This window comes from Actinia tenebrosa, unplaced genomic scaffold (assembly GCF_029948245.1).
Source record: "Actinia tenebrosa isolate PJP-AT-01 unplaced genomic scaffold, QUT_ActTen_1.0 PGA_scaffold2__45_contigs__length_23673736, whole genome shotgun sequence".
NCBI lineage: Eukaryota > Metazoa > Cnidaria > Anthozoa > Actiniaria > Actiniidae > Actinia > Actinia tenebrosa.
The window spans coordinates 1760001-1782307 of NW_028292579.1; the positions used below are offsets into that span (position 1 = coordinate 1760001).

Below are 22307 nucleotides of genomic sequence, written 5' to 3' on the forward strand. Positions count from 1 at the left end.
GGAAGCCATCTTCAGAGTCCAGTGAGAAAACGAGAGACAGTTGATGGTATTTATATCTCTGGTTCGGTCGTAATGTAAATGGTAATTAGTCGTTATCGTCATGTAAAGATGTGTGGGTGTTATCACAAGTTACAGTCTTTTGTTTGAAGTTGTGAATGAGTCTATTGTAAGGTGCTGGTAATTGTTGACTTCAGCTTCGAAGTTACTCTTAATTTAGAGTATATTACAAGCTTTCAAGGATTTTAATTTTTCACATTTTATAAAATTTAAACTTACAAAAAGAGTAGCTGATGTGTAATTTAACATTTTAAAGGTGTGCAGAGAATGCAAGAATGAATTAATTTCTAATTGACTGTCACATGGGATTGGTCAGAATATGATTTTTAACATTCCAAGCATATTTTAGGTGTTCAAATTTTTCTTAGTTTGACTGTAAATAGTCTACTAAGCTTTGTCTAATGAGGAATCTTAATCCTTTGGGCTGTGGGCCTAACTGTTAAATAAACGGTTATTAAAGGGTTATTATTGGGAAGCACAGGTGGCGTAGCGGTGTGAGCTCTCGCCTCTCATCGATGCAACCCGAGTTCGAGTCTCGCCGGGTTCGGTGTTGTATATGAGTAGAGTTGTTTGTTGGTTCTTTCCTGTGCTTCAAGGGTTTTCCGGATTCTCCGGTTTTCCTCCCTCCGCAAAAATCAATTCCTAAATTCCAATTCGATCAAGGAATGAGGGCCACAGGTTTGTTAGACACTGGCTATTAAGTGCTACCCTCGTGAAAAAAGGACAAAAAAAAAGTTTTGATTATTGAAGTTGGAATGAAGAAGCTAAAAAAATACGAACAATGAGAGTGAGAAATTGAAATTGTTTGAGATATTTTCTTTGCTAAGACTTTGAAAGATTTAGTTAAATTCATCATGATTGTATTGATAAGGTTAAATTCTTTCATCTTTCATGCCCTTAAAACAACTCAATTAGTGGAGACTGGTTTCATTTAAGGTTAAGTCCAGGTTAAGTCCATTTTCTACTTTTTTAGATCAAAGATTTCAATTCTTCAGATGAAGAAGAGAAAGTTAAGGTAATTTGATCTAACATCATTTTTTCCTTCTTTCTGTCCTTTCATCCTTCTTGCTTGCTTGCTTGCTTGCTTCTTTGCTTCCTTGCTTGCTTGCTTGCTTCTTTGCTTCCTTGCTTGCTTGCTTCTTTGCTTGCTTGCTTGCTTGCTTGCTTGCTTGCTTCTTTGCTTGCTTGCTTCTTTGCTTGCTTGCTTGCTTGCTTCTTTGCTTGCTTGCTTGCTTGCTTGCTTGCTTGCTTGCTTGCTTGCTTCTTGCTTGCTTGCTTGCTTGCTTGCTTGCTTGCTTGCTTCTTTGCTTGCTTGCTTGCTTGCTTGCTTGCTTGCTTGCTTGCTTGCTTGCTTGCTTGCTTGCTTGCTTGCTTGCTTGCTTGCTTGCTTCTTTGCTTGCTTGCTTTATTCATTCATTTGTTCATTCAATATTTCTTCCCCTTCTATCCACAGTTCACACATTTATTCACTTACTGTTAAATCCACACATTCAACTAAGCTATCTGTCGTTTGACTGGCTGACTGACAGATGGAGGTACAGACAGACAGACAGACTGACTGACTAACAGATGGAGGGACAGACAGACAGACAGACTGACTGCCAGATGGAGGGACAGACAGACAGACAGACTGACTGACAGATGGAGGGACAGACAGACAGACTGACTGACTGACGGATGGAGGGATAGACAGACAGACTGGCTGACTGACAGATGGAGGTACAGACAGACAAACTGGCTGACTGACAGATGGAGTGACAGACAGACAGACTGGCTAACTGACAGATGGAGGGACAGACAGACAGACTGACTGACTGTTAGATGGAGGGACAGACAGACTGACTAGGGAATAGTGGGTCTAGATGTAGATTTAGGGGCCAAGGGTTTTGAAACTACTATGATCAATTTTAGGACAGTGAAGCATAAATTTACATTTATAATTGGAACTTTGATGAATATAAAGTTAGCTTCACCTTCATCTTGTTTTAAAGGAAACTGAAGACCTTGATATAGAAACACCAACACCAACACCAACTCTTACACCCACACGTTCAGCCATTCCAGAGAGAACACCCAAAACTGGGAGTGAATGGTTGAAACAAGTACAACACCACTCGTCAAGCACAAACCAAGACGCTCCATATTCTCCTGATATGAAGTTTGATTCTGCAAAGAAGAAACAGAAATTTAAGAGGTTTGACTGCATATTTATTTAAAATAATGAATAAAAATAGTAGAGTACAAACACTAAATGTGTGCAATTGTAATCACTATTTAGCAGTAAATAGCACTAATCAAACAAAACAAAAGAAAATATAATATAGTTAGCATAAAACAACACTATTTAGTGATATTTATGTTGCACACTTTTAGTGTTTGTACTCTAATTCATTTTGTAAATATCATTAATTATCATTTATTATTCACCGATAATCACTGAGGCTGAGGTAAATAATTGTTTTAGTATAAATACACAGGTGATTCTTTCAAAAAAAGAAATAAAAGAACGTAAAGGCATTTTTTCCGGTAACAACAACAAAGCGAGGTGATTATTGTGTGATAGTGTGAGTTTCTTGACCAATCAGCGCACGAGATTTTCAATAATCACCTGTTTATTTTTACTAAAAATTATTATGCGAAAATAAGTTGAGTGAAAAATCAGAAATGTTTGTGCAACGAAATTGGGTATTATGTAAAGTTGATAAATTTATTCTTCTTTCGATAAGGTAATTTTTCATTATATCCATTTTGAAATCACTGGTGATTCTGCAATCTGATTGGCTCTCAGCAATTTGATTTATTCAGGAATTCTGCCATTTTTATCTGTTTGATTTTAGAGCAAATAGACCTCTTTAGCTTCGTATGCAAATTACCCATTTCAGACCACGTTACATTCCCTTGAGAATTGTTCTTTTATGACGAACATGTTAAAATACTTACATGAAAGAATCAACTTCCAAAAGTGACATCACATGGTCTGAAATGTGCACAACGAACAATGAAGCTTAAAGTGGACTATTATCAGGGTTCGTGCTACTCCTTAAACTCCTTGAAAACTCCTTGAATTTAATTCACGTTTTCAAGGGCACTTGAAAAGCTCTTCAATTTTACGATTTTAGCAAAACCCTTGAAAACTCCTTGAAAACTCCTTGAATTTTTGCTTCGATCATTACTTGCATGGTTCTGAAATAGATCTAGTCAGAAAAATTGGAAAATCTGAAAGTCGACCATGCACAACCACCATGTAAAACCTTGGCACAGTTAGCTGAACATACTCCTTGAAAATTCATTTTTGGGTCTTTGTATACTCCTTGAATAGTTAGCCAGCGTTACCTCAGCACGAACCCTGTATTAGAAAATTGCAAAGCCTCTTCATTCGGAATATTTTGGTAACACCAGGAAACTAAAAGAAAGTTAAACTCATCAATCAGACCAGAATTTCGGATTAGTAAGAGAGGGGCCTGGCTACAAATGCCAGCAGTAACCATGGTAACCCTATCACAACACACCAAGCAACAAACAACGAAGGCAAAGAGTTCTATTGCACTCCACTAAGTTCAATTACCATCATTTCTTAATTTCCCTTTTTATTTTCCCACTTGTCATTTGAAAATGTTCCATAATTACCATTTTCATTTTCATTTTCCCACTTGTCATTTTTCCATTTCCCATTATAACATTTTTATTTATCCACTTTTGCATTGCTGTACCATCCTTTTTCTACCTTATCATTCTATTTTATTTTTTTTTACGTTTATTTTTTTTTTCATTTTCTCATTCTTATTCTTAGCTTTTCATCCTTTTGGTTTCATATTTTCTACTTTTTTGTTCCTCCTTTTGTTTCTCATTTTCCATTTCTCATTTACTTGTCTTTCGTTGTACACTGATTTTTTTAACCCATAGAGGTTTTGCACCATCACATGCCAGTGCCGTACTCTGGACTGCCTGTGGTTAGATGGCAGAACAATAAAATCCCTTTGCTCTCGGGAATTGAATTCTTTCTCATGTAAAACAATTGTACTGTTCCTGCCATCTAACATGGCTGCCATCACGTAATAATGCTAAACCACTATTCCTGTAATTTCAGATCTGGTCTCGCAGAGCAGCTACAAAGACTCATTAACAGAGAAAAATCAGAAAAATCCTTCAGGGCTCATAAAGAAACAATCAAAAATGAACAAAATGGTACTGTATTACATTTACATCGGTTATATCCTTACCTAAACAGTTTTTGAAACCCTCCTCTTTCTCACTCTTAATCACAGAGCCCTGTCATTCCTTCAAAAAACCTTTAAAAGATTTTTTTATTAAACCCTGAAACAACCTCTGTGCTAATCTAAGTCAGGGCACTGTTAACTCACAGATAAAACCCTGAAACAACCTCTGGGCTGATCTAAGTCAGGGCACGGTTAACTCACAGATAAAACCCTGAAACAACCTCTGGGCTGATCTAAGTCAGGGCATGGCTAACTCACAGATAGAACCCTGAAACAACCTCTGGGCTGATCTAAGTCAGGGCATGGCTAACTCACAGATGGAACCCTGAAACAACCTCTGTAGGCTTACCTAAGTCAGGGCACGGCTAACTCACAGATAGAACCATGAAACAACCTCTGGGCTGATCTAAGTCAGGGCATGGCTAACTCACAGATAGAACCATGAAACAACCTCTGGGCTGATCTAAGTCAGGGCATGGCTAACTCACAGATCAAACCCTGAAACAACCTCTGGGCTGATCAAAGTCAGGGCGTGGCTAACTCACAGATGGAACCCTGAAACAACCTCTGTGGGCTTATCTAAGTCAGGGCACGGCTAACTCACAGATAGAACCATGAAACAACCTCTGGGCTGATCTAAGTCAGGGCATGGCTAACTCACAGATCAAACCCTGAAACAACCTCTGGGCTGATCTAAGTCAGGGCATGGCTAACTCACAGATAGAACCATGAAACAACCTCTGAGCTGATCTAAGTCAGGGCATGGCTAACTCACAGATAGAACCCTGAAACAACCTCTGGGCTGATCTAAGTCAGGGCATGGCTAACTCACAGATAGAACCCTGAAACAACCTCTGGGCTGATCTAAGTCAGGGCACGGCTAACTCACAGATAGAACCATGAAACAACCTCTGGGCTGATCTAAGTCAGGGCATGGCTAACTCACAGATAGAACCCTGAAACAACCTCTGGGCTGATCTAAGTCAGGGCATGGCTAACTCACAGATAGAACCATGAAACAACCTCTGGGCTGATCTAAGTCAGGGCATGGCTAACTCACAGATAGAACCATGAAACAACCTCTGGGCTGATCTAAGTCAGGGCATGGCTAACTCACAGATGGAACCCTGAAACAACCTCTGAGCTGATCTAAGTCAGGGCATGGCTAACTCACAGATCCAACCCTGAAACAACCTCTGGACTGATCTAAGTCAGGGCACTGTTAACTCACAGATGGAACCCTGAAACAACCTCTGGGCTGATCTAAGTCAGGGCATGGCTAACTCACAGATAGAACCCTGAAACAACCTCTGGGCTGATCTAAGTCAGGGCATGGCTAACTCACAGATAGAACCCTGAAACAACCTCTGAGCTGATCTAAGTCAGGGCACGGCTAACTCACAGATAGAACCATGAAACAACCTCTGGGCTGATCTAAGTCAGGGCACGGCTAACTCACAGATCTGAGACATGACGTAAAATAAAAAATATTAATGATATTTATTTTATCATTTTATTATTTACTGGTTATATTCTCAGCTGCAGCCGAGCAAGATTCTTCTTCAGCCCTTGACGTCCAGGTACTATCATTACAGACCCAGTACTCCCTACACATCACCAGATGTTGTGTCTTACCGAATAAAGGAGAGTCTGCAGCACCCAATGTACTTGATATAGTATTTGATACTCCGACTATGAAAGAGCTGATGATAAGAGTGGGGTCTGCTGTAAGGATACACCCACCATGGTAAGTTGAAGCAATAGGACATTCGCGAGTTCCAAATTACCGCTGTGTTACTTGATTGCAGACTCATTTTGTTGGGAAGCATGGGTGGCGTAGTGGTGAGAGCGCGTTACCGTGAAAAGCTTGGTATCTTATGCTTGCTTGCCGTGACTGTGATGGTTTTTTAGGATTTCGATTGGATGAAGAAATAGAAAACACGCGTGCGTGCTGTGTGCAGTTATAAAGCACGCGGGGATTGGCAGAACACAAGAGAAGTGTTAGGAGTAGCACGACACGTAGCGGAGTGCTTCTGGACACTTCTCGAGTGTTCTGCCAATCCCCAAGTGCTTCATAACTGCACACAGTACAGCAAGCAATCCCCAAGTGCTTCATAACTGCACACAGTACAGCAAGCAAGTTTTTAAATTCTTTCATAAAATACAAATTACGATAACTGTGCACTGTGTGCTCTCATAAAGCACGCGCTCACAACCAATCAGAACGCGAGATTTAGAACAGTTATTTTTTTAATGTTGTTTTCTTGTGCAATTTGATTGGTCTAACAGTGCAGTGACCTCGGTGATGACTGTGGTCACGCCGTGTGCAAAATATTGAAAACCACAGAAATGATGTTGGATGGTTATTGCTTGTTTTTCAGGCAAAAGCTCCATGTTACATCATCACCCTTTCCTGTCCTGTTGTGTACTTATTACTGTGAAGTACTACCAACACCATCTGGACCACCACCTGTTGATGTGGCCTCTCTTCCAGGTATGATATATAATCATCACTGTTGTCATTATCATCATTAACATCATTATCACCATCATCACAATCATTGTTATCAACATCATCACCATCATCATCATTATTATCACCATCATTACCACTTTCATCATCAATATTATCGTTATCGTTATCATCATCATCACTATTATTACCATCATCATAACCTTCATCACATCACATCACCACCACCATTATCACCACCACCATCATCACCATCATCATCACCATCATCATTACCATCATCATCATCATCACCATCATCACCATCACCATCACCATCACCACCATCATAATCTTTATTCACAATATCATCTACAATATCATCATTACCAGGTTCAATTTCCTTTACGACTTGAAGAAACCAGCAAATACTTTAGAGGCAATTTTATGTTCCTGACATATTCCTGTTTTTGTTCAGTTTTAAGCTGGACCAGCAGTAAACTTGATCAAGGAGCTACTCACTTGGTTTCTTCACCAAAAAAGGTAAAAAAATGTTTACGCTTTTTTGAAATTAAAGTGACAGTTGTTTGTTGTTTGCCCTTGGTTATTTATGGGGTTTCCCAATCCATATTCTCTGGTTTTCCAAACTCTGAATAAAAAGCAACTTGTAGATCCCAAAAAGATCTAGTTACTTTATACAACTGTGGTAAATCTTCTTGCTTCCTTGCTTCCTTGCTTCCTTGCTTCCTTGCTTCCTTGCTTCCTTGCTTCCTTGCTTCCTTGCTTCCTTGCTTCCTTGCTTCCTTGCTTCCTTGCTTCCTTGCTTCCTTGCTTCCTTGCTTCCTTGCTTCCTTGCTTCTTTCCTTTCTCCCTTCCTTGGCGTCTTTCCTTCCTTTTCTTCCCACTATTTCCCTGATTATTATCGTTTAAAGTTGTTTTTAACTAATAATTACATCATCTCACTACAGTCATTTCAGCCCACAAGACTCCTATTTGGAGAGTCTCAATCAAATAAACACGATACCCCAAACAGTACAGAATCCATGGCAACCGACGAGGCAAGCCAAGCCAAAAAGACCAAAAAGTTACTGTCAATAGCAAGAGCAATAGAAGCCCAAGGGGGGTGTAGTGGGGGAAGTGTTTCTTTTGAGGCTGTGGTACAGAGGGTTTATAGAAGGAGAGTCAAGGTTGCGAGGGAGAAGGCGTTTGACAGGTAAGATAGAGGTTCCTATGGTTACCACGAATAATTGCTGCGAGCAACACTAATCTTTACAGTTGGGATGTATGTGTGCTGTATGCCATAAAAAATCTCGATTTGCTCGATTTTGTGTATGCGGTATATATGTTCAGTGGAGGTCTGACCAAAATTTTGCACTTAGCCACCTGACTAAAATACCTAACCGTTAGGAGATCGTTACTTGAAATACCTAACCGTTAGGAGATCGTTACTTGAAATACCTAACCGTTAGGAGATCGTTACTTGAAATACCTAACCGTTAGGAGATCGTACCTTGAAATACCTAACGGTTAGGAGATCGTTACTTGAAATACCTAACCGTTAGGAGATCGTTACTTGAAATACCTAACCGTTAGGAGATCGCTACATGAAATACCTAACCGTTAGGAGATCGTTACGTGAAATAGCTAATCGTTAGGAGATCGTTACTTGAAATACCTAACCGTTAGGAGATCGTTACTTGAAATACCTAACCGTTAGGAGATCGTTACTTGAAATACCTAACCGTTAGTAGATCGTTACTTGAAATACCTAATCGTTAGGAGATCGTTACGTGAAATACCTAACGATTAGGAGATCGTTACTTGAAATACCTAATCGTTAGGAGATCGTTACTTGAAATACCTAACGGTTAGGAGATCGTTACGTGAAATACCTAACCGTTAGGAGATCGTTACTTGAAATACCTAACCGTTAGGAGATCGTTACTTGAAATACCTAATCGTTAGGAGATCGTTACGTGAAATACCTAACGGTTAGGAGATCGTTACGTGAAATACCTAACCGTTAGGAGATCGCTACATGAAATACCTAACCGTTAGGAGATCGTTACTTGAAATACCTAACCGTTAGGAGATCGTTACTTGAAATACCTAACCGTTAGGAGATCGTTACTTGAAATACCTAACCGTTAGGAGATCGATACCTGAAATACCTAACCGTTAGGAGATCGTTACGTGAAATACCTAACCGTTAGGAGATCGTACCTTGAAATACCTAACCGTTAGGAGATTGTTACGTGAAATAGCTAACCGTTAGGAGATCGTTACTTGAAATACCTAACGGTTAGGAGATCGTACCTTGAAATACCTAACGGTTAGGAGATCGTACCTTGAAATACCTAACGGTTAGGAGATCGATACTTGAAATACCTAACGGTTAGGAGATCGATACTTGAAATACCTAACGGTTAGGAGATCGATACTTGAAATACCTAACGGTTAGGAGATCGATACTTGAAATACCTAACGGTTAGGAGATCGTACCTTGAAATACCTAACCGTTAGGAGATCGTTACTTGAAATACCTAACCGTTAGGAGATCGTTGCGTGAAATACCTAACCGTTAGGAGATCGATGCTTGAAATACCTAACCGTTAGTAGATCGTTACTTGAAGTACCTAACCGTTAGGAGATCGTTACGTGAAATACCTAACGGTTAGGAGATCGTTACTTGAAATACCTAACGGTTAGGAGATCGTTACGTGAAATACCTAACCGTTAGGAGATCGTTACTTGAAATACCTAACCGTTAGGAGATCGTTACGTGAAATACCTAACCGTTAGGAGATCTTACATTGAAATACCTAACGGTTAGGAGATCGTTACTTGAAATACCTAACCGTTAGGAGATCGTTACTTGAAATACCTAACCGTTAGGAGATCGCTACATGAAATACCTAACCGTTAGGAGATCGTTACGTGAAATAGCTAATCGTTAGGAGATCGTTACTTGAAATACCTAACGGTTAGGAGATCGTTACTTGAAATACCTAACCGTTAGGAGATCGTTACTTGAAATACCTAACCGTTAGGAGATTGTTACGTGAAATACCTAATCGTTAGGAGATCGTTACTTGAAATACCTAACGATTAGGAGATCGTTACGTGAAATACCTAACCGTTAGGAGATCGTTACTTGAAATACCTAACCGTTAGGAGATCGTTACTTGAAATACCTAACCGTTAGGAGATTGTTACGTGAAATACCTAATCGTTAGGAGATCGTTACTTGAAATACCTAACGATTAGGAGATCGTTACTTGAAATACCTAACCGTTAGGAGATCGTTACGTGAAATACCTAACGGTTAGGAGATCGTTGCTTGAAATACCTAACCGTTAGGAGATCGATGCTTGAAATACCTAACCGTACCAGATGTAAATGTGTGAAGGAATAAAGAAATGATTTTCGTTGTACGCTTTCTAATCGTTAACAAAATATGCAAAATTCGACTATTGATTAGAATTTTCTGCTGTGATTTGATTTCATTCAGGCTCATCGTAGAGTCGTTAGTCTACTTTAGTCACAAGGTCGAATGTTTGATAAAACAAAAACAACATTAAACATGAAACTACTATAGTGTATTTTTAATGAAACAAACTGCTCTAATGCAATTTTTGACTGCGATACCTTGAAATTGTCGCTAAACGTAACATGAAACTACTTTATGTGATATGTGATCACTTCGATTTTTGCGTGAATGGGGATGCGATTTCAGAATTTTACGTGAGGCCGAAATTGGCCAAATAAATTTACGTGAATGCATTTTGCGAGGGGGTATAGGGGACCCTGTTACACCTTAATACCTCAAAACATCTACAGGAGCATATTCATATACAATGCCCTACGTTCGTCCTTGTTACTTATATCTAGACGGTTTTTATATTTTGTTGTATGTAACGTATATCTTATTAACATTTGTAACATCCTTTATATCATTGTATGGCATTCCACTTGCATATTGCAACGACTAGTAATATAATGGTGATGATGTTGATGATGGTGATGATGGTGATGATGCTGATGGTAATGATGATGATGATGGTGATGATGATGATGGTGATGGTGATGATGATGGTAATGATGATGAAGTTGATGATGATGGTGATGATGATGATGATGATGGTGATGATGGTGATGATGATGATGAAGTTGATGATGATGGTAATGATGATGATGATGATGGTGATGATGATGGTAATGATGATGATGGTGATGATGATGATGATGGTAATAATGATAATGATGGTAATAATGATGATGATGATGTTGATGGTGATGATGATGATGATGATGATGATGATGATGATAATAATGATAATGATGGTAATAATGATGATGATGATGATGATGGTGATGATGATGATGATAATGATGATGATGGTGATGATGATGATGATGATGATGATGATGATGGTGATGATGATGTTGATGGTGATGATGATGTTGATGGTAATGATGATGATGATGGTAATAATGATGATGATGGTAATGATGATGATGATGATGATGATGATGCTAATGATGGTGGTGATGATGATGATGGTAATGATGGTGGTGATGATGATGATGGTAATGATGATTGTGATGATGTTGATGATGATTATGATGATGATGATGATGATATTGATCGTGATGATGATGTTGATGGTAATAATGATGATGATGGTGATGATGATGGTAATGATGATGATGACATTGATGGTGATGATGATGTTAATGGTAATAATGATGATGATGGTGATGATGATGATGATGTTGATGGTGATGATGATGTTGATGATGGTGATGATGAAGTTGATGATGATGGTGATGATGATGATGGTGATGGTGATGATGGTGATGGTGATGATGTTGGTAATGATGATGATGTTGATGGTAATGATGATGATGATAATGATAATGATTATGGTAATGATGATATTGATGGTGATGGTGATGATGGTGATGGTGATGATGGTGGTGATGATGATGGTGATGATGATGTTGATGATGTTGGTCATAATGGTGATGATGATGTGATGATGATGATGATGATGACAAGAGCAACAACAACAACAGCAACGAGAAAGAGAAAGAAAGAAGAAAAGAGGTTCAATGTTTGTATGCAATGACGACATTCAATCTTAGATGATTGCGTCTCAAGCACAAACCAATGTAAAAAGTTCTTGCCGGTGAATTTGAAAGCATTGTTTAACTGTTAGGTCTTTCTTTTACAGTCCTGGGGATATCTTCTTGTCCAAGACTTTAGTTACAAGAGCAAGAAGTGCTGAAGATAAAGAGGAAGCCAGGTGATAATGTAGATAAATGTTGATGATGTCGATGATGACGATGATGGGGATGATGATGATAATGGTGATACTGTTAGTTCGATACTTCTACTAGATACTTCTCCTTCTTCTTCTTCTTCTTCTTCTTCTTCTTCTTCTTCTTCTTCTTCTTCTTCTTCTTCTTCTTCTTCTTCTTCTTCTTCTTCTTCTTCTTCTTCTTCTTCTTCTTGTTATTATCATTATTAGATTATTATTAAAAGATCCATAAGTTCTACCTCATGTTACAGGTGGGTGATGTTAGTCCAGGACTCGAGTAAAAACATATGTGAAATACAAATCCCAGAGGAATACGCAGTCCGTCAATATTGGTAGGCATTCCTCTTTCTTATAACTTGATTTCAAATCGTATCTTCATACAGATCGGTTTTCATGTAAGTGGGAAACGATACGGCAAAGTCGTAGCCTTGCGTAGCCGTGTGAAATATACTGGAAGACAATGGGAAGCCATTTCAATCTTACGGCATGTCGTACCGTGTACGCGCTGTAAGTCAGTACCGTATGTTTCCTACTCATACGATAACCATTCTTATGGGAAGCCATTTTAATGTTACGGCATGTCGGACCGTGTACGCGATGTAAGTCAGTACCGTATGTTTCCCACTCATACGATACCCATTCTTATGGGAAGCCATTTCAATGTTACGGCATGTCGTGCCGTGTACGCGCTGTAAGTCAGTATCGTATGTTTCTCACTCATACGATAACCATTCTTATAGGAAGTCATTCCATTGTTACGGCATGCCGTACCGTGAACGTGCTGTAAGTCAGTACCGTATGTTTCCCACACATACGATAACCATTCTTACGGGAATCCATTTCAATGTTATGGCATGTACCGTGTACGTACTGTAAGTCAGTACCGTATGTTTCTTACTCATACGATTACCATTCTTATGTGAAGCCATTTCAATGTTACAGCATGTCGTGCCGTGTACGTGCTGTAAGTCAGTACCGTATGTTTTCCACTCATACGATAACCATCCATATGGGAAGCCATTTCAGTGTCCATTTCTTGTTTTTAGGATTTCCTGCATCAGGAAAGGCATTGGCAAAGTTTACGTTTTTGAAGACTTGAGAATCACGCAGCGCACCAACAGAACAAGGTAACCGAAATAATGTACGGTATGTTTTTCCTGGTATATTATAGTAGTATATCCATACTGGCCATTGTCCCACGGATCGATGAATTAGAATTGGGAATGATTCAGATCTATTGTTCCAGTGGCGGAACGATGGATATAGATCCAGAGAGACGAAGGCCAGAGCAAAAGGGGGAGGGGGGGGGGGGGGGGGGGTTGGAAAGAAAACTTAGCTGCGTTACTCTCTGACCTCCTAATTTCATGAGTATTTTTTTTCAAATTCTCTTTTTAGATCACCAGGGCTGTTTAATGTCGTAGATTCCCTCTGGACATCTGAGGATCGTAAGCCATCGCAGGAAGTTAAGAGTAGTCAGATTCTGAGCCCTGATGTACGTGTTACAGATATAATAGGCAGCACACTAAACAACCAAGCCACATTTGCTCCTTAAAACAAGCGTGTGAGGTCACTGAGGATCAAACTATGGACCTCTTGCTTAGCAGGCAGCACACTAACCAACCAAGCCACTCTTGCTTCCTTAAAACAAGCGTGTGAGGTCACTGAGGATCAAACTATGGACCTCTTGCTTAGCAGGCAGCACACTAACCAACCAAGCCACACTTGCTTCTTAAAACAAGTGTGTGAGGTCACTGAGAATCAAACTATGGACCTCTTGCTTAGCAGGCAGCACACTAACCAACCAAGCCACTCTTGCTCCTTAAAACAAGCGTGTGAGGTCACTGAGGATCAAACTATGGACCTCTTGCTTAGCAGGCAGCACACTAACCAACCAAGCTACTCTTGCTTCTTAAAACAAGTGTGTGAGGTCACTGAGGATCAAACTATGGACCTCTTGCTTAGCAGGCAGCACACTAACCAACCAAGCCACACTTGCTCCTTAAAACAAGTGTGTGAGGTCATTGAGGATCAATCTATGGACCTCTTGCTTAGAAGGCAGCACACTAACCAACCAAGCCACACTTGCTCCTTAAAACAAGTGTGTGAGGTCACTGAGGATCAAACTATGGACCTCTTGCTTAGCAGACTTAGCGTCCATTACTCCTAAGCTCTATATTTTATGATAAATGAATATTAAATCTTCTTTTAGGAGAGTATCAGTGAGTCATCTACGTTAACAAGTCCACCAAACTACTGCTATGTGCTGACTGTGCAAGATTCTAGTCAAGTTACGTCACTACCTGACGATGGACGTCAAGGTAAGTGGCGTTGAGCTATGTCATTTCGAACGATGAAAGTCGTGAACGATAAGCCATTAGGGACCGTTCATTTTTTATCAGGAAGGGGGGGGGGGGGGGGCGGTGGAATTTCAGCAAGAGCCCATACAAGAAAAACTAGCCCCCCCTCTATATTGCTGTTGACATCTGCTGCCCCCCTCATGGTCTATACCTAAATGGCTCCCCTTTCGATATTGATTCTTCTACATTTGGCCCCCCTCTATAAGCTGAATTTTTTTACATGCCCCCCCCCCCCCCCCAGATTTCCACCGCGTAGGTCGTACTAAAGGTCTCTAATGTCTTTGATGTTGTATTTTCTCTAGATCTATCCTCTCTCTACGCCCCACCAATGTTATCGAATATAAGAGCAATGTTTATCCACAATGAAGAAACCTCCAAGAGATGCGCCGTCTGGTGCCGAATAATCTGTTCTCGGCCCAACCTCACTTCCACAAGACCCAACACAAATTATCCGAGCTGGACTGGGAAGGTTTTAGTGACTGACGTATCGCTGCATCGCCAACCACAGGAATCCCAAGATAGAGATTCTGATGAATCTTTACCGCGGTATGTGAATTTGGAAGTGCGTCCATCGAATGTGCTGTCGGAATCTGTACTGAAGGCTGTGAGTGAAGCTGGGAGTGTATTGTATATAGAAGACGTGGCGTACACTGGAAAAGGTATTGGTTTCGTTTTTACTGAGTGATCAAAACAATAAACGGAAAGAGCGCACGTGCGCAGGTTGAAGACGCACGGGAGTAGGGTAAGACAAACTTTAAACAGCATCCGGTTACTAAAAATAGCCCAACCGGGAATTTACATGGCGCGCGCGTTATTAAGGAGTTTCCCTCTCTTATTTATTCTCTCTTGTTTTTGCTGAGTCTCTTGAGTTTCGTGTTCTGTAAAAATTAGTTGCGCAAGATAATTTAAGTTTATAAAGAGTAATTGCGTCCTTTTTTTAAATAATAAAGCAGATGCGCAAGTTATTCACGCAGATTCTTATACAACGATCAAAAGAGGCATGACTGATCCCAGTCAGGCTGAGACTGACGAGGTGAGTTATCTTTAGAATAATGTGCCTTTAGGCAAAGACACTATAGAGGGAGGGGAAGTCGCGGGGAGAAAACTGGAAAAAAAACCCGGAAATTCCGGTTGGAAAATAAGTGGTATGCATAATTCCGATCGGAAAGTTCCGGAAAACTCGGTCTTCCGATTGAGGTAATTCTCTTTTCCCGCTCTTTTCGGTACTTCCGGTAGACGCGTGTTCCATTTTTCGAAATGTCAAAGTTTCCCGCTCTTTTCTTTCATTAGCGAATGAATTTCCAACCGGATGGATTGGTTTAAATGGTAAGCACACCAAGTAGCGGGGACAACGGCAGGCGTAGCTCAGTTTGTTAGTGCGCGACCTTCAGAGGTTTAATTCGCGTGTCAATTCTCAAGATCTCCACGTCTGTTTCGACTTCTCTCTGTTCTGTGTAGCATTAGCTTTGAATTCCCGTAATAAGGAGCATGCGCACTGATAGTCTGATGAGGTAAAGGGCGCACCTCCAAGCGCTTTATACATGAACCCCTGGCTAGGGAGAATTGAGCAACCACTCCCCGCGTTATCGCAGTAAAAATTTAGCTTTACATTTTTTTGAATAGATGTCTTTTCCTTGGGCGTAATATTTTCCCATTTCAGACCAAGTGTCATTCTTTTGAGAATAAGATTCTTGGCTTGAGTCGTACCCATATTCATGTGTCTTCTCATGCGCAACCGTTAAACAAAGAAATGATGCTCTAGGGAATGACACGTGGTCTGAAATGGAAAAATACAAATGGGATTTTAGTGGCTTTCCACAGACAGTGGCTCTACATTCACTGAAATTCCAATTAGAATTTCATAAACCAAGGTTTATAAATCCAATTGATAGAAATCTCAGATCTCCTGATTTCGTTGCCACACAAGTTACTCAGTGAATCTATATAGTCTTCCCAATTTCCATGACGACTCTTACGTGTTATTTTACATCATAGGGTGACGTACAAGTCATGCCATTAAACATCTACACAGAGTTAATCGCTCTCAGGACAAGAGAGTTTATAACTCCTCTCTCATCGACTACGACACCGGGGTCTCTATGTAAAGTTCAAGGTAAGATCATTGTAATTTTTTTTACTTGCTCTTATTCAATTCGAATCGAGAAATTGTCAAAACTGCGTGTTATTTTTCCTCTCGAAATTATAGATTTGCAAGCTAATAAAGAAAAAATAACATTGCTAATAAGCGCTTGATAACACTAATGCAATAATAATAAGCCTGAAGCGAGATGACGTTTTACCCCCGACTCTATACCATAATAGTTTTTAACATTCTTTCATATTAAAATTTTTGATTCCTTAGAGAATACAGGAACAATAGTCATAATTAAAGAACAAAAGCAATGTGAAAAGGATTATGGTCTAGAGACGGGGGTAAAACGTCATCTCGCTTCAGGCTTATTAAGGAGTTTTATATTTTGATTGCAATGGCTGGTAATTTTTTCAAGGCTTCACGACACACCAGTTTTGCAGTGACGTCATTTCTACATCATTTCAACGTCACTATTTCAGATCGACTGATGCGTTTTGGCTTTGCGTCAACTATTAAACTATCGTAAAGGCATACATTTGAAAACGCTCTCCAGAGTGGAGACATTTCAAAATGAAGGTCTATCGTATTAGTATGGACAGCAAAAAAGGAGGCTTTAGTAAACACTGACGTCATTTACACTGGCACGTCTGTTTTTCACATGCGCAGATGATGATATTGCCTCATTTCCAATCGTATCTGCGTTTTTGATCGTTTGAGTGTGCACGGGCGAAAACGCTATGAAAACGCTAGTGGGGGCGCGAAGCTTTCGATGCGTTTTCGGTGAAATAAAAACGGAGGGTTTTATGGACGCTAAGTGTAGACGAAGTCAGAGGTATCATGAGACACCATTCATGGTCTCTTATTATGGTATATACAGTCAATTCAAAAAACGTTGTCGTCGACCGGCTCAAGCCTACGCGACTGGACCGAAAGGAATATGGGTAAAAATCACTGAAGCGGTTAAATATTCGTTCTGAATTAATTGTTTCCGCTAGTAGTAAATATAATAATGGCGAGAAACAATCCATCAAACTCATGTCTTCGGGTTTAGGGAAAGAAAAACAAAGTAGTTATGATTCAGTTCACGATTCCGAAAATATGAAGGCATTAAAAAAACGTCTCCTTCAACACTTCCTGCTCGCCTACCAAATCGGCTTCAATGATTGCCACTCAGAGTTCCTTTCGGTCCAGTCACGTAGGCTTGAGTTGGTCGACGACAACATTTTTTGAATTGACTGTATTTCTCAAGTTGAATGTTTTACCCAGTGGCATCTCTATTGAGCGACCGCCCGTGGGGAATTTGTCAAGAAGCCACTAAATAGAGGTTGGTCGCTTAAGAAGAGCTAGCTCGCTGAACAGAGGCTGGTCGGTAAATAGAGGTTGGTCGCTTAATACAGGTTCTACTGTAGTAAGGTTTACAGGGCTCGCACTAAATGTTTATTTTTTTCAGGTGCTGTATGTGGTGTTGATGAAGAGTCAGCTTGCTTTTGGCTCGAGTGCGCGACATGCGGCTCTCAGGATCTCGTGGAAAGAAACGGGTAAATATCTTATCTTTACATGATCAGAGGTTGTTTCAGGGTTCAATCTGTGAGTTAGCCATGCCCTGACTTAGATCAGCCCAGAGGTTGTTTTAGAGTTCTATCTGTGAGTTAGCCATGCCTTGACGTAGATCAGCCCAGAGGTTGTTTTAGGTTATCGATAAAACTTGAAGGTTTGTTTGTTTTCGCTATTTTACTCAGTTTACCGTACTATTGCCCGTTCTGCAAGGCTGACGTACTTGAACCTCAAACCAAGACTAATCTTGACGTCTCGATAAAATGTGACTCGTGGAAAGAGGGCCAGGTCGTCATTAAGGTAATTCAAGCCCTTGAGTTTCGTTTATGAGAAATCTTTCAACCGTTTTCTCAAGGTTGCGTGCGCATCCAAATTTAAGGAACTTGACGGGTCACGATACCAGAACACGAGTATTATCATGCATTGCTATGATTTTTTTCAATAAGAATTCATAAAATCAATTATTTTCGTCTTAAAATATAAATTTATAAGCTGTCTTCTCAATTTTGCTGAATTTGCGTTTTTTCAGTTTTGTGGCCCGTCAAGTTGGATGCGCACGCAGCCTTGAGAAAAAGGTCTATAGAGGATTTGCACCATCACGTGACGGCGCCCATAATACAGCTTGGGCTGCCTGTGGTTAGAATAGCAGAACAATGAAATCCCTTTGCTCTTGGGAATAGAATTCTTTCTCATATAAAACGACTGTATTGTTTCTGCCATCTAACATGGCTGCCGTCACGTGATGGTGCAAAGCCTCTATAGTCCCTTTTGTCATTCCGTTAATACCGCTGTGTTTTTTTTGACTGAAGACTCATCTGCACAGGCTTAGCCTCGCTTAAGAGCAAATCAACTGTAATGTAAAGAAAAGCAGCTTGAACAATACCAATGTTCTATAATGACTTATAAACGAGGTTAAAGGCGCGATGACACGGAGCAATTTTCTCTGCAACTTGTCTCGCAAGAGCGTTGCGACACAAGTTGCCCGAGTGTTTACACGGTGAAACGGAGACGCAATCGTTGCCAAAAGTAGAAACGAATTCTACTTTCTGCAACGATTGCTGCAACTTGTCTCGCAACATTTTTCTGATTGTGCTGTAGTTTACACGCTGCAAATCCCCATGCAACTTGTGTCGCAACGCCGTTGCGAGACAAGTTGCAGAGAAAATTGCTCGACTTATCGCACCTTAAGCCTGTGCAAATGAGTCTGTGGTATTCAAAAACAGCGGTATGCATGGAATACGCCCTTCACGAATAAAACCCCTCGGCTCAGGCATATTGAAAGAGGAATCTTATTCTCAAGAGAATGACATGTGGTCTGAACTGGGAAAACATTACGCCCTAGCCGAAGAGGTCTATTCAAGATTGATTTTTAAAAAGCTTAATATACTTGTATTTTTGTATCAGCTTCTTCAAGGTACTATCGAACAGCTACTACCAGTATCTTACCAGAACAGCGACCAGGTAATCCGTTTGTACTTCAAATACAGCTATTTCGAAAACGTTGGTGAAGGTCTTGTTGCATGTCGCTTACTAAGCTTGAAATGCAATACATTTATCCGTGAATAATCTCAGCACAGAAGAAAATATGCCGAAAACACGTGCAGAATAAATGACCTTTCGCTGATTATATTCACATGCTGTTTGGGCTTGGTATGCAACATGCAACGTGCAACATGCAACATGCAACATGCAACATGCAACAAAACCTTTACCAACAAATAGCTGTATTCAACTATTTTTGGACACTCTACACTACACACTCACTACCACTACATTTAGGCCTGGTTTACAGGAGCAACGCAAATGCGGACAAATTAAGATACACAAGCATAATAGTGATTGTTTGCATCAAAAGCAGTTTAGAACGCAAACACAAATGCAAAAAATGGAATTATAAAATGACTGTTTATAAATCTCGCATTCTGATTGGTTGTGAGCGCGTGCTTTATGAGAGCATACAGCACGCATGCGCACTTTGCATAAAAGAAATAAAAAGCTTGCTTGCTGTGCTGTGTGGAATTATAAAGCACTTGGGGATTGGCAGAACACTCGAGAAGTGTCGAGAAGTACTCCGCTACGAGTCGTGCTTCTCCTAACACTTCTTTCGTGTTCTGCCAACCCCCGCGTGCTTCAGTTATAACTGCACACAGCACGCGCGCGCGTTTTCTATTTCTTCAACAGTACACGAAAACTTTTTCATTTTCTTGTACTATTGTGCTTGCATTTACATCTACGTTTGCGTTGCTCTTGTAAACCAAATCTCAACTGACATGTTGGTCTTGCGGAGGTAAAAAACTGGAGAAAAACGGCCTCGTGGCAAGGAAGAGAACAACGCATCAAACAAACTCTACTCACGTGTGGCGTCCATCGAAATCAAACCCGCGACTCAACCCTTAACTCTGGTTCTACTAGCGACGCTGCAAGCACGGAAACAACTCCATGATCCCACTATGAAAAATTTAAGTTACTTGACGGGCCACGATACCAGAACAGGAGCTTTATAATGAGAATTATCATAAATATTTCTATGTGATTTTTCGATAAGAATTCATAAAATCGATTTTTCTCCTCTTTGAATGTAAAACTGGCTTTTCAATTTTACGGAATTTGCGTTTTTCAAATTTTGTCGACCGTCAAGTTGGATGCGCACGAAACCTTGAGAAAACGGTCTATTAAAATTGGTCGCCATATTTCAATTCCTTGTATTATTAAATTCACTTCCCATTAATGTTAGAAACAGTCAATCTATTAATGATTTTAAAAAGCAACTCAAGACATATCTTTTTAGGTTAGCTTATTTTAAGTATAGATCTTTTTAGAATTTAGTTTTTTGATTAAATAGTTGTCTATTAGTTTTTTGATCGTACTTGTAAACAGCGCTTTGAGCACAAGGAAAGCCCGGGGGGGGGGGGGGGGGGGGGGGGTACTCCGCCAGAATTTGGGTAGGGGTGTTCCGCTGGGATTCTGAAAGGGGTACCCTGTTTATGACCAAAAAAAAATCGTATTTGTAGACCCTGTTTATGACAAAAGATATAATTAATTGCACTGAGTTCCTGTTTCAATTATCATGTCATCTCACGTATCGTTTTTTTACGACCATGGTAACCAGTTTCAGTCAATACGAAAGTAGAAACCCTGAATATGACAGGAAACTCAGGAAGAACTTGGACCTTGAGTGAAATTGCATACCCTGTTTATGACAAGAAGCTCGAAAAACCATACCCTGTTCAGCGGATCATCCCCGTATAGTTCATATATGGGAGTACCCCCCCCCCCCCCCGGAAGGAAAGGCGCTTTATAAATAATAAAGTTATTATCATTATATTACTATCTTTTGATAAAGGTTTCTAATATTTCCTATAGGGCTACGTCATTGATTGTGTGCTTGGCAAACGTCTTGGTCCCTTGTACTGTTACGTTAACGAACACAGTGGATCACTTGCTAAGTTGGACGAAATTACTGTGTCTTTATAATCTATCATAACTGGTTCGAAAGGTAATCAAAATACTTAAAAATACGCCGTTAGAATTTAATTTATTACGATCTTGTATCTCTGTTATAGCAAAAAATAAAATCCTTAGTGTAAAGTTAAGCAGAGATTGTTTGATCGATATTTGATCAGTGCTGAACTTGGAAATTTTTTACCAAAAAAATCCATTCTATTACTGAAGAAATAGAAAATGCGCGCGTGTACTGTGTGCAGTAAAGCACGCGGGGTTGGCAGAACACGAGAAACGTGTTAGGAGAAGCACGACGCGTATTCTCGACACTTCTCGAGTGTTCTGGCAATCTCCAAGTGCTTTATAACTGCACACAGCACAACAAGTAAGTTTTTCATTTCTTCTATAAAATACAAATTGCAAAAACCGTTTTTTAGATAGGAATAACGCAACTGAAAGTGCGCGCGTGTGCTGTGTGCTCTCATAAAGCACGCGCTCCCAACCAATCAGAACGCGAGATTAATAACAGTTATTTTAGAAGTAACGCACAGGGGGCAGAGGGGGGCCACTTATCTTTCATTGTTTACGAAATTGTCTTGTCGCTCCGCCATCTTATTATATATTTTTTACCGCTGTACATAATATGAATAAACTTGAGCCCGTCAGATACCGCGCGCGCTGTGCGTAAATCTATAAATATCTATAAATATCTATTGATATTTGTTTCAATTTTTTCAAGCAATCATCCACTGTAAGCTAAGGCACAACAGCACAGCGCGCGCGGTTTCTGACGGGCTCAAGTTTATTCATATT

At 40.0% G+C, this 22307-nt stretch overlaps 1 protein-coding gene across 2 annotated transcripts in view; it reads left to right on the forward strand.

The window, feature by feature from the left end:
• LOC116297355 (DNA repair-scaffolding protein) overlaps positions 1–22307 on the forward strand; it is a 28317-nt gene extending 6010 nt beyond the window's left edge. The window contains exons 7-25 of one of the 2 annotated variants that reach the window (XM_089034655.1): positions 1031–1072; positions 2049–2251; positions 4145–4242; positions 5814–6021; positions 6656–6768; positions 7205–7269; positions 7695–7939; positions 11964–12035; positions 12302–12382; positions 13097–13177; positions 13446–13542; positions 14260–14368; positions 14710–15066; positions 15358–15440; positions 16403–16520; positions 17950–18037; positions 18239–18353; positions 19458–19514; positions 21417–22307. In XM_089034655.1, the coding sequence (XP_088890781.1) occupies positions 1031–1072; positions 2049–2251; positions 4145–4242; positions 5814–6021; positions 6656–6768; positions 7205–7269; positions 7695–7939; positions 11964–12035; positions 12302–12382; positions 13097–13177; positions 13446–13542; positions 14260–14368; positions 14710–15066; positions 15358–15440; positions 16403–16520; positions 17950–18037; positions 18239–18353; positions 19458–19514; positions 21417–21527 (2343 nt within the window). In that variant the 3' untranslated portion in view covers positions 21528–22307. The remainder of the gene's footprint in view (positions 1–1030; positions 1073–2048; positions 2252–4144; positions 4243–5813; positions 6022–6655; positions 6769–7204; positions 7270–7694; positions 7940–11963; positions 12036–12301; positions 12383–13096; positions 13178–13445; positions 13543–14259; positions 14369–14709; positions 15067–15357; positions 15441–16402; positions 16521–17949; positions 18038–18238; positions 18354–19457; positions 19515–21416) is intronic. The other variant, XM_089034656.1, reaches the window with a different exon arrangement.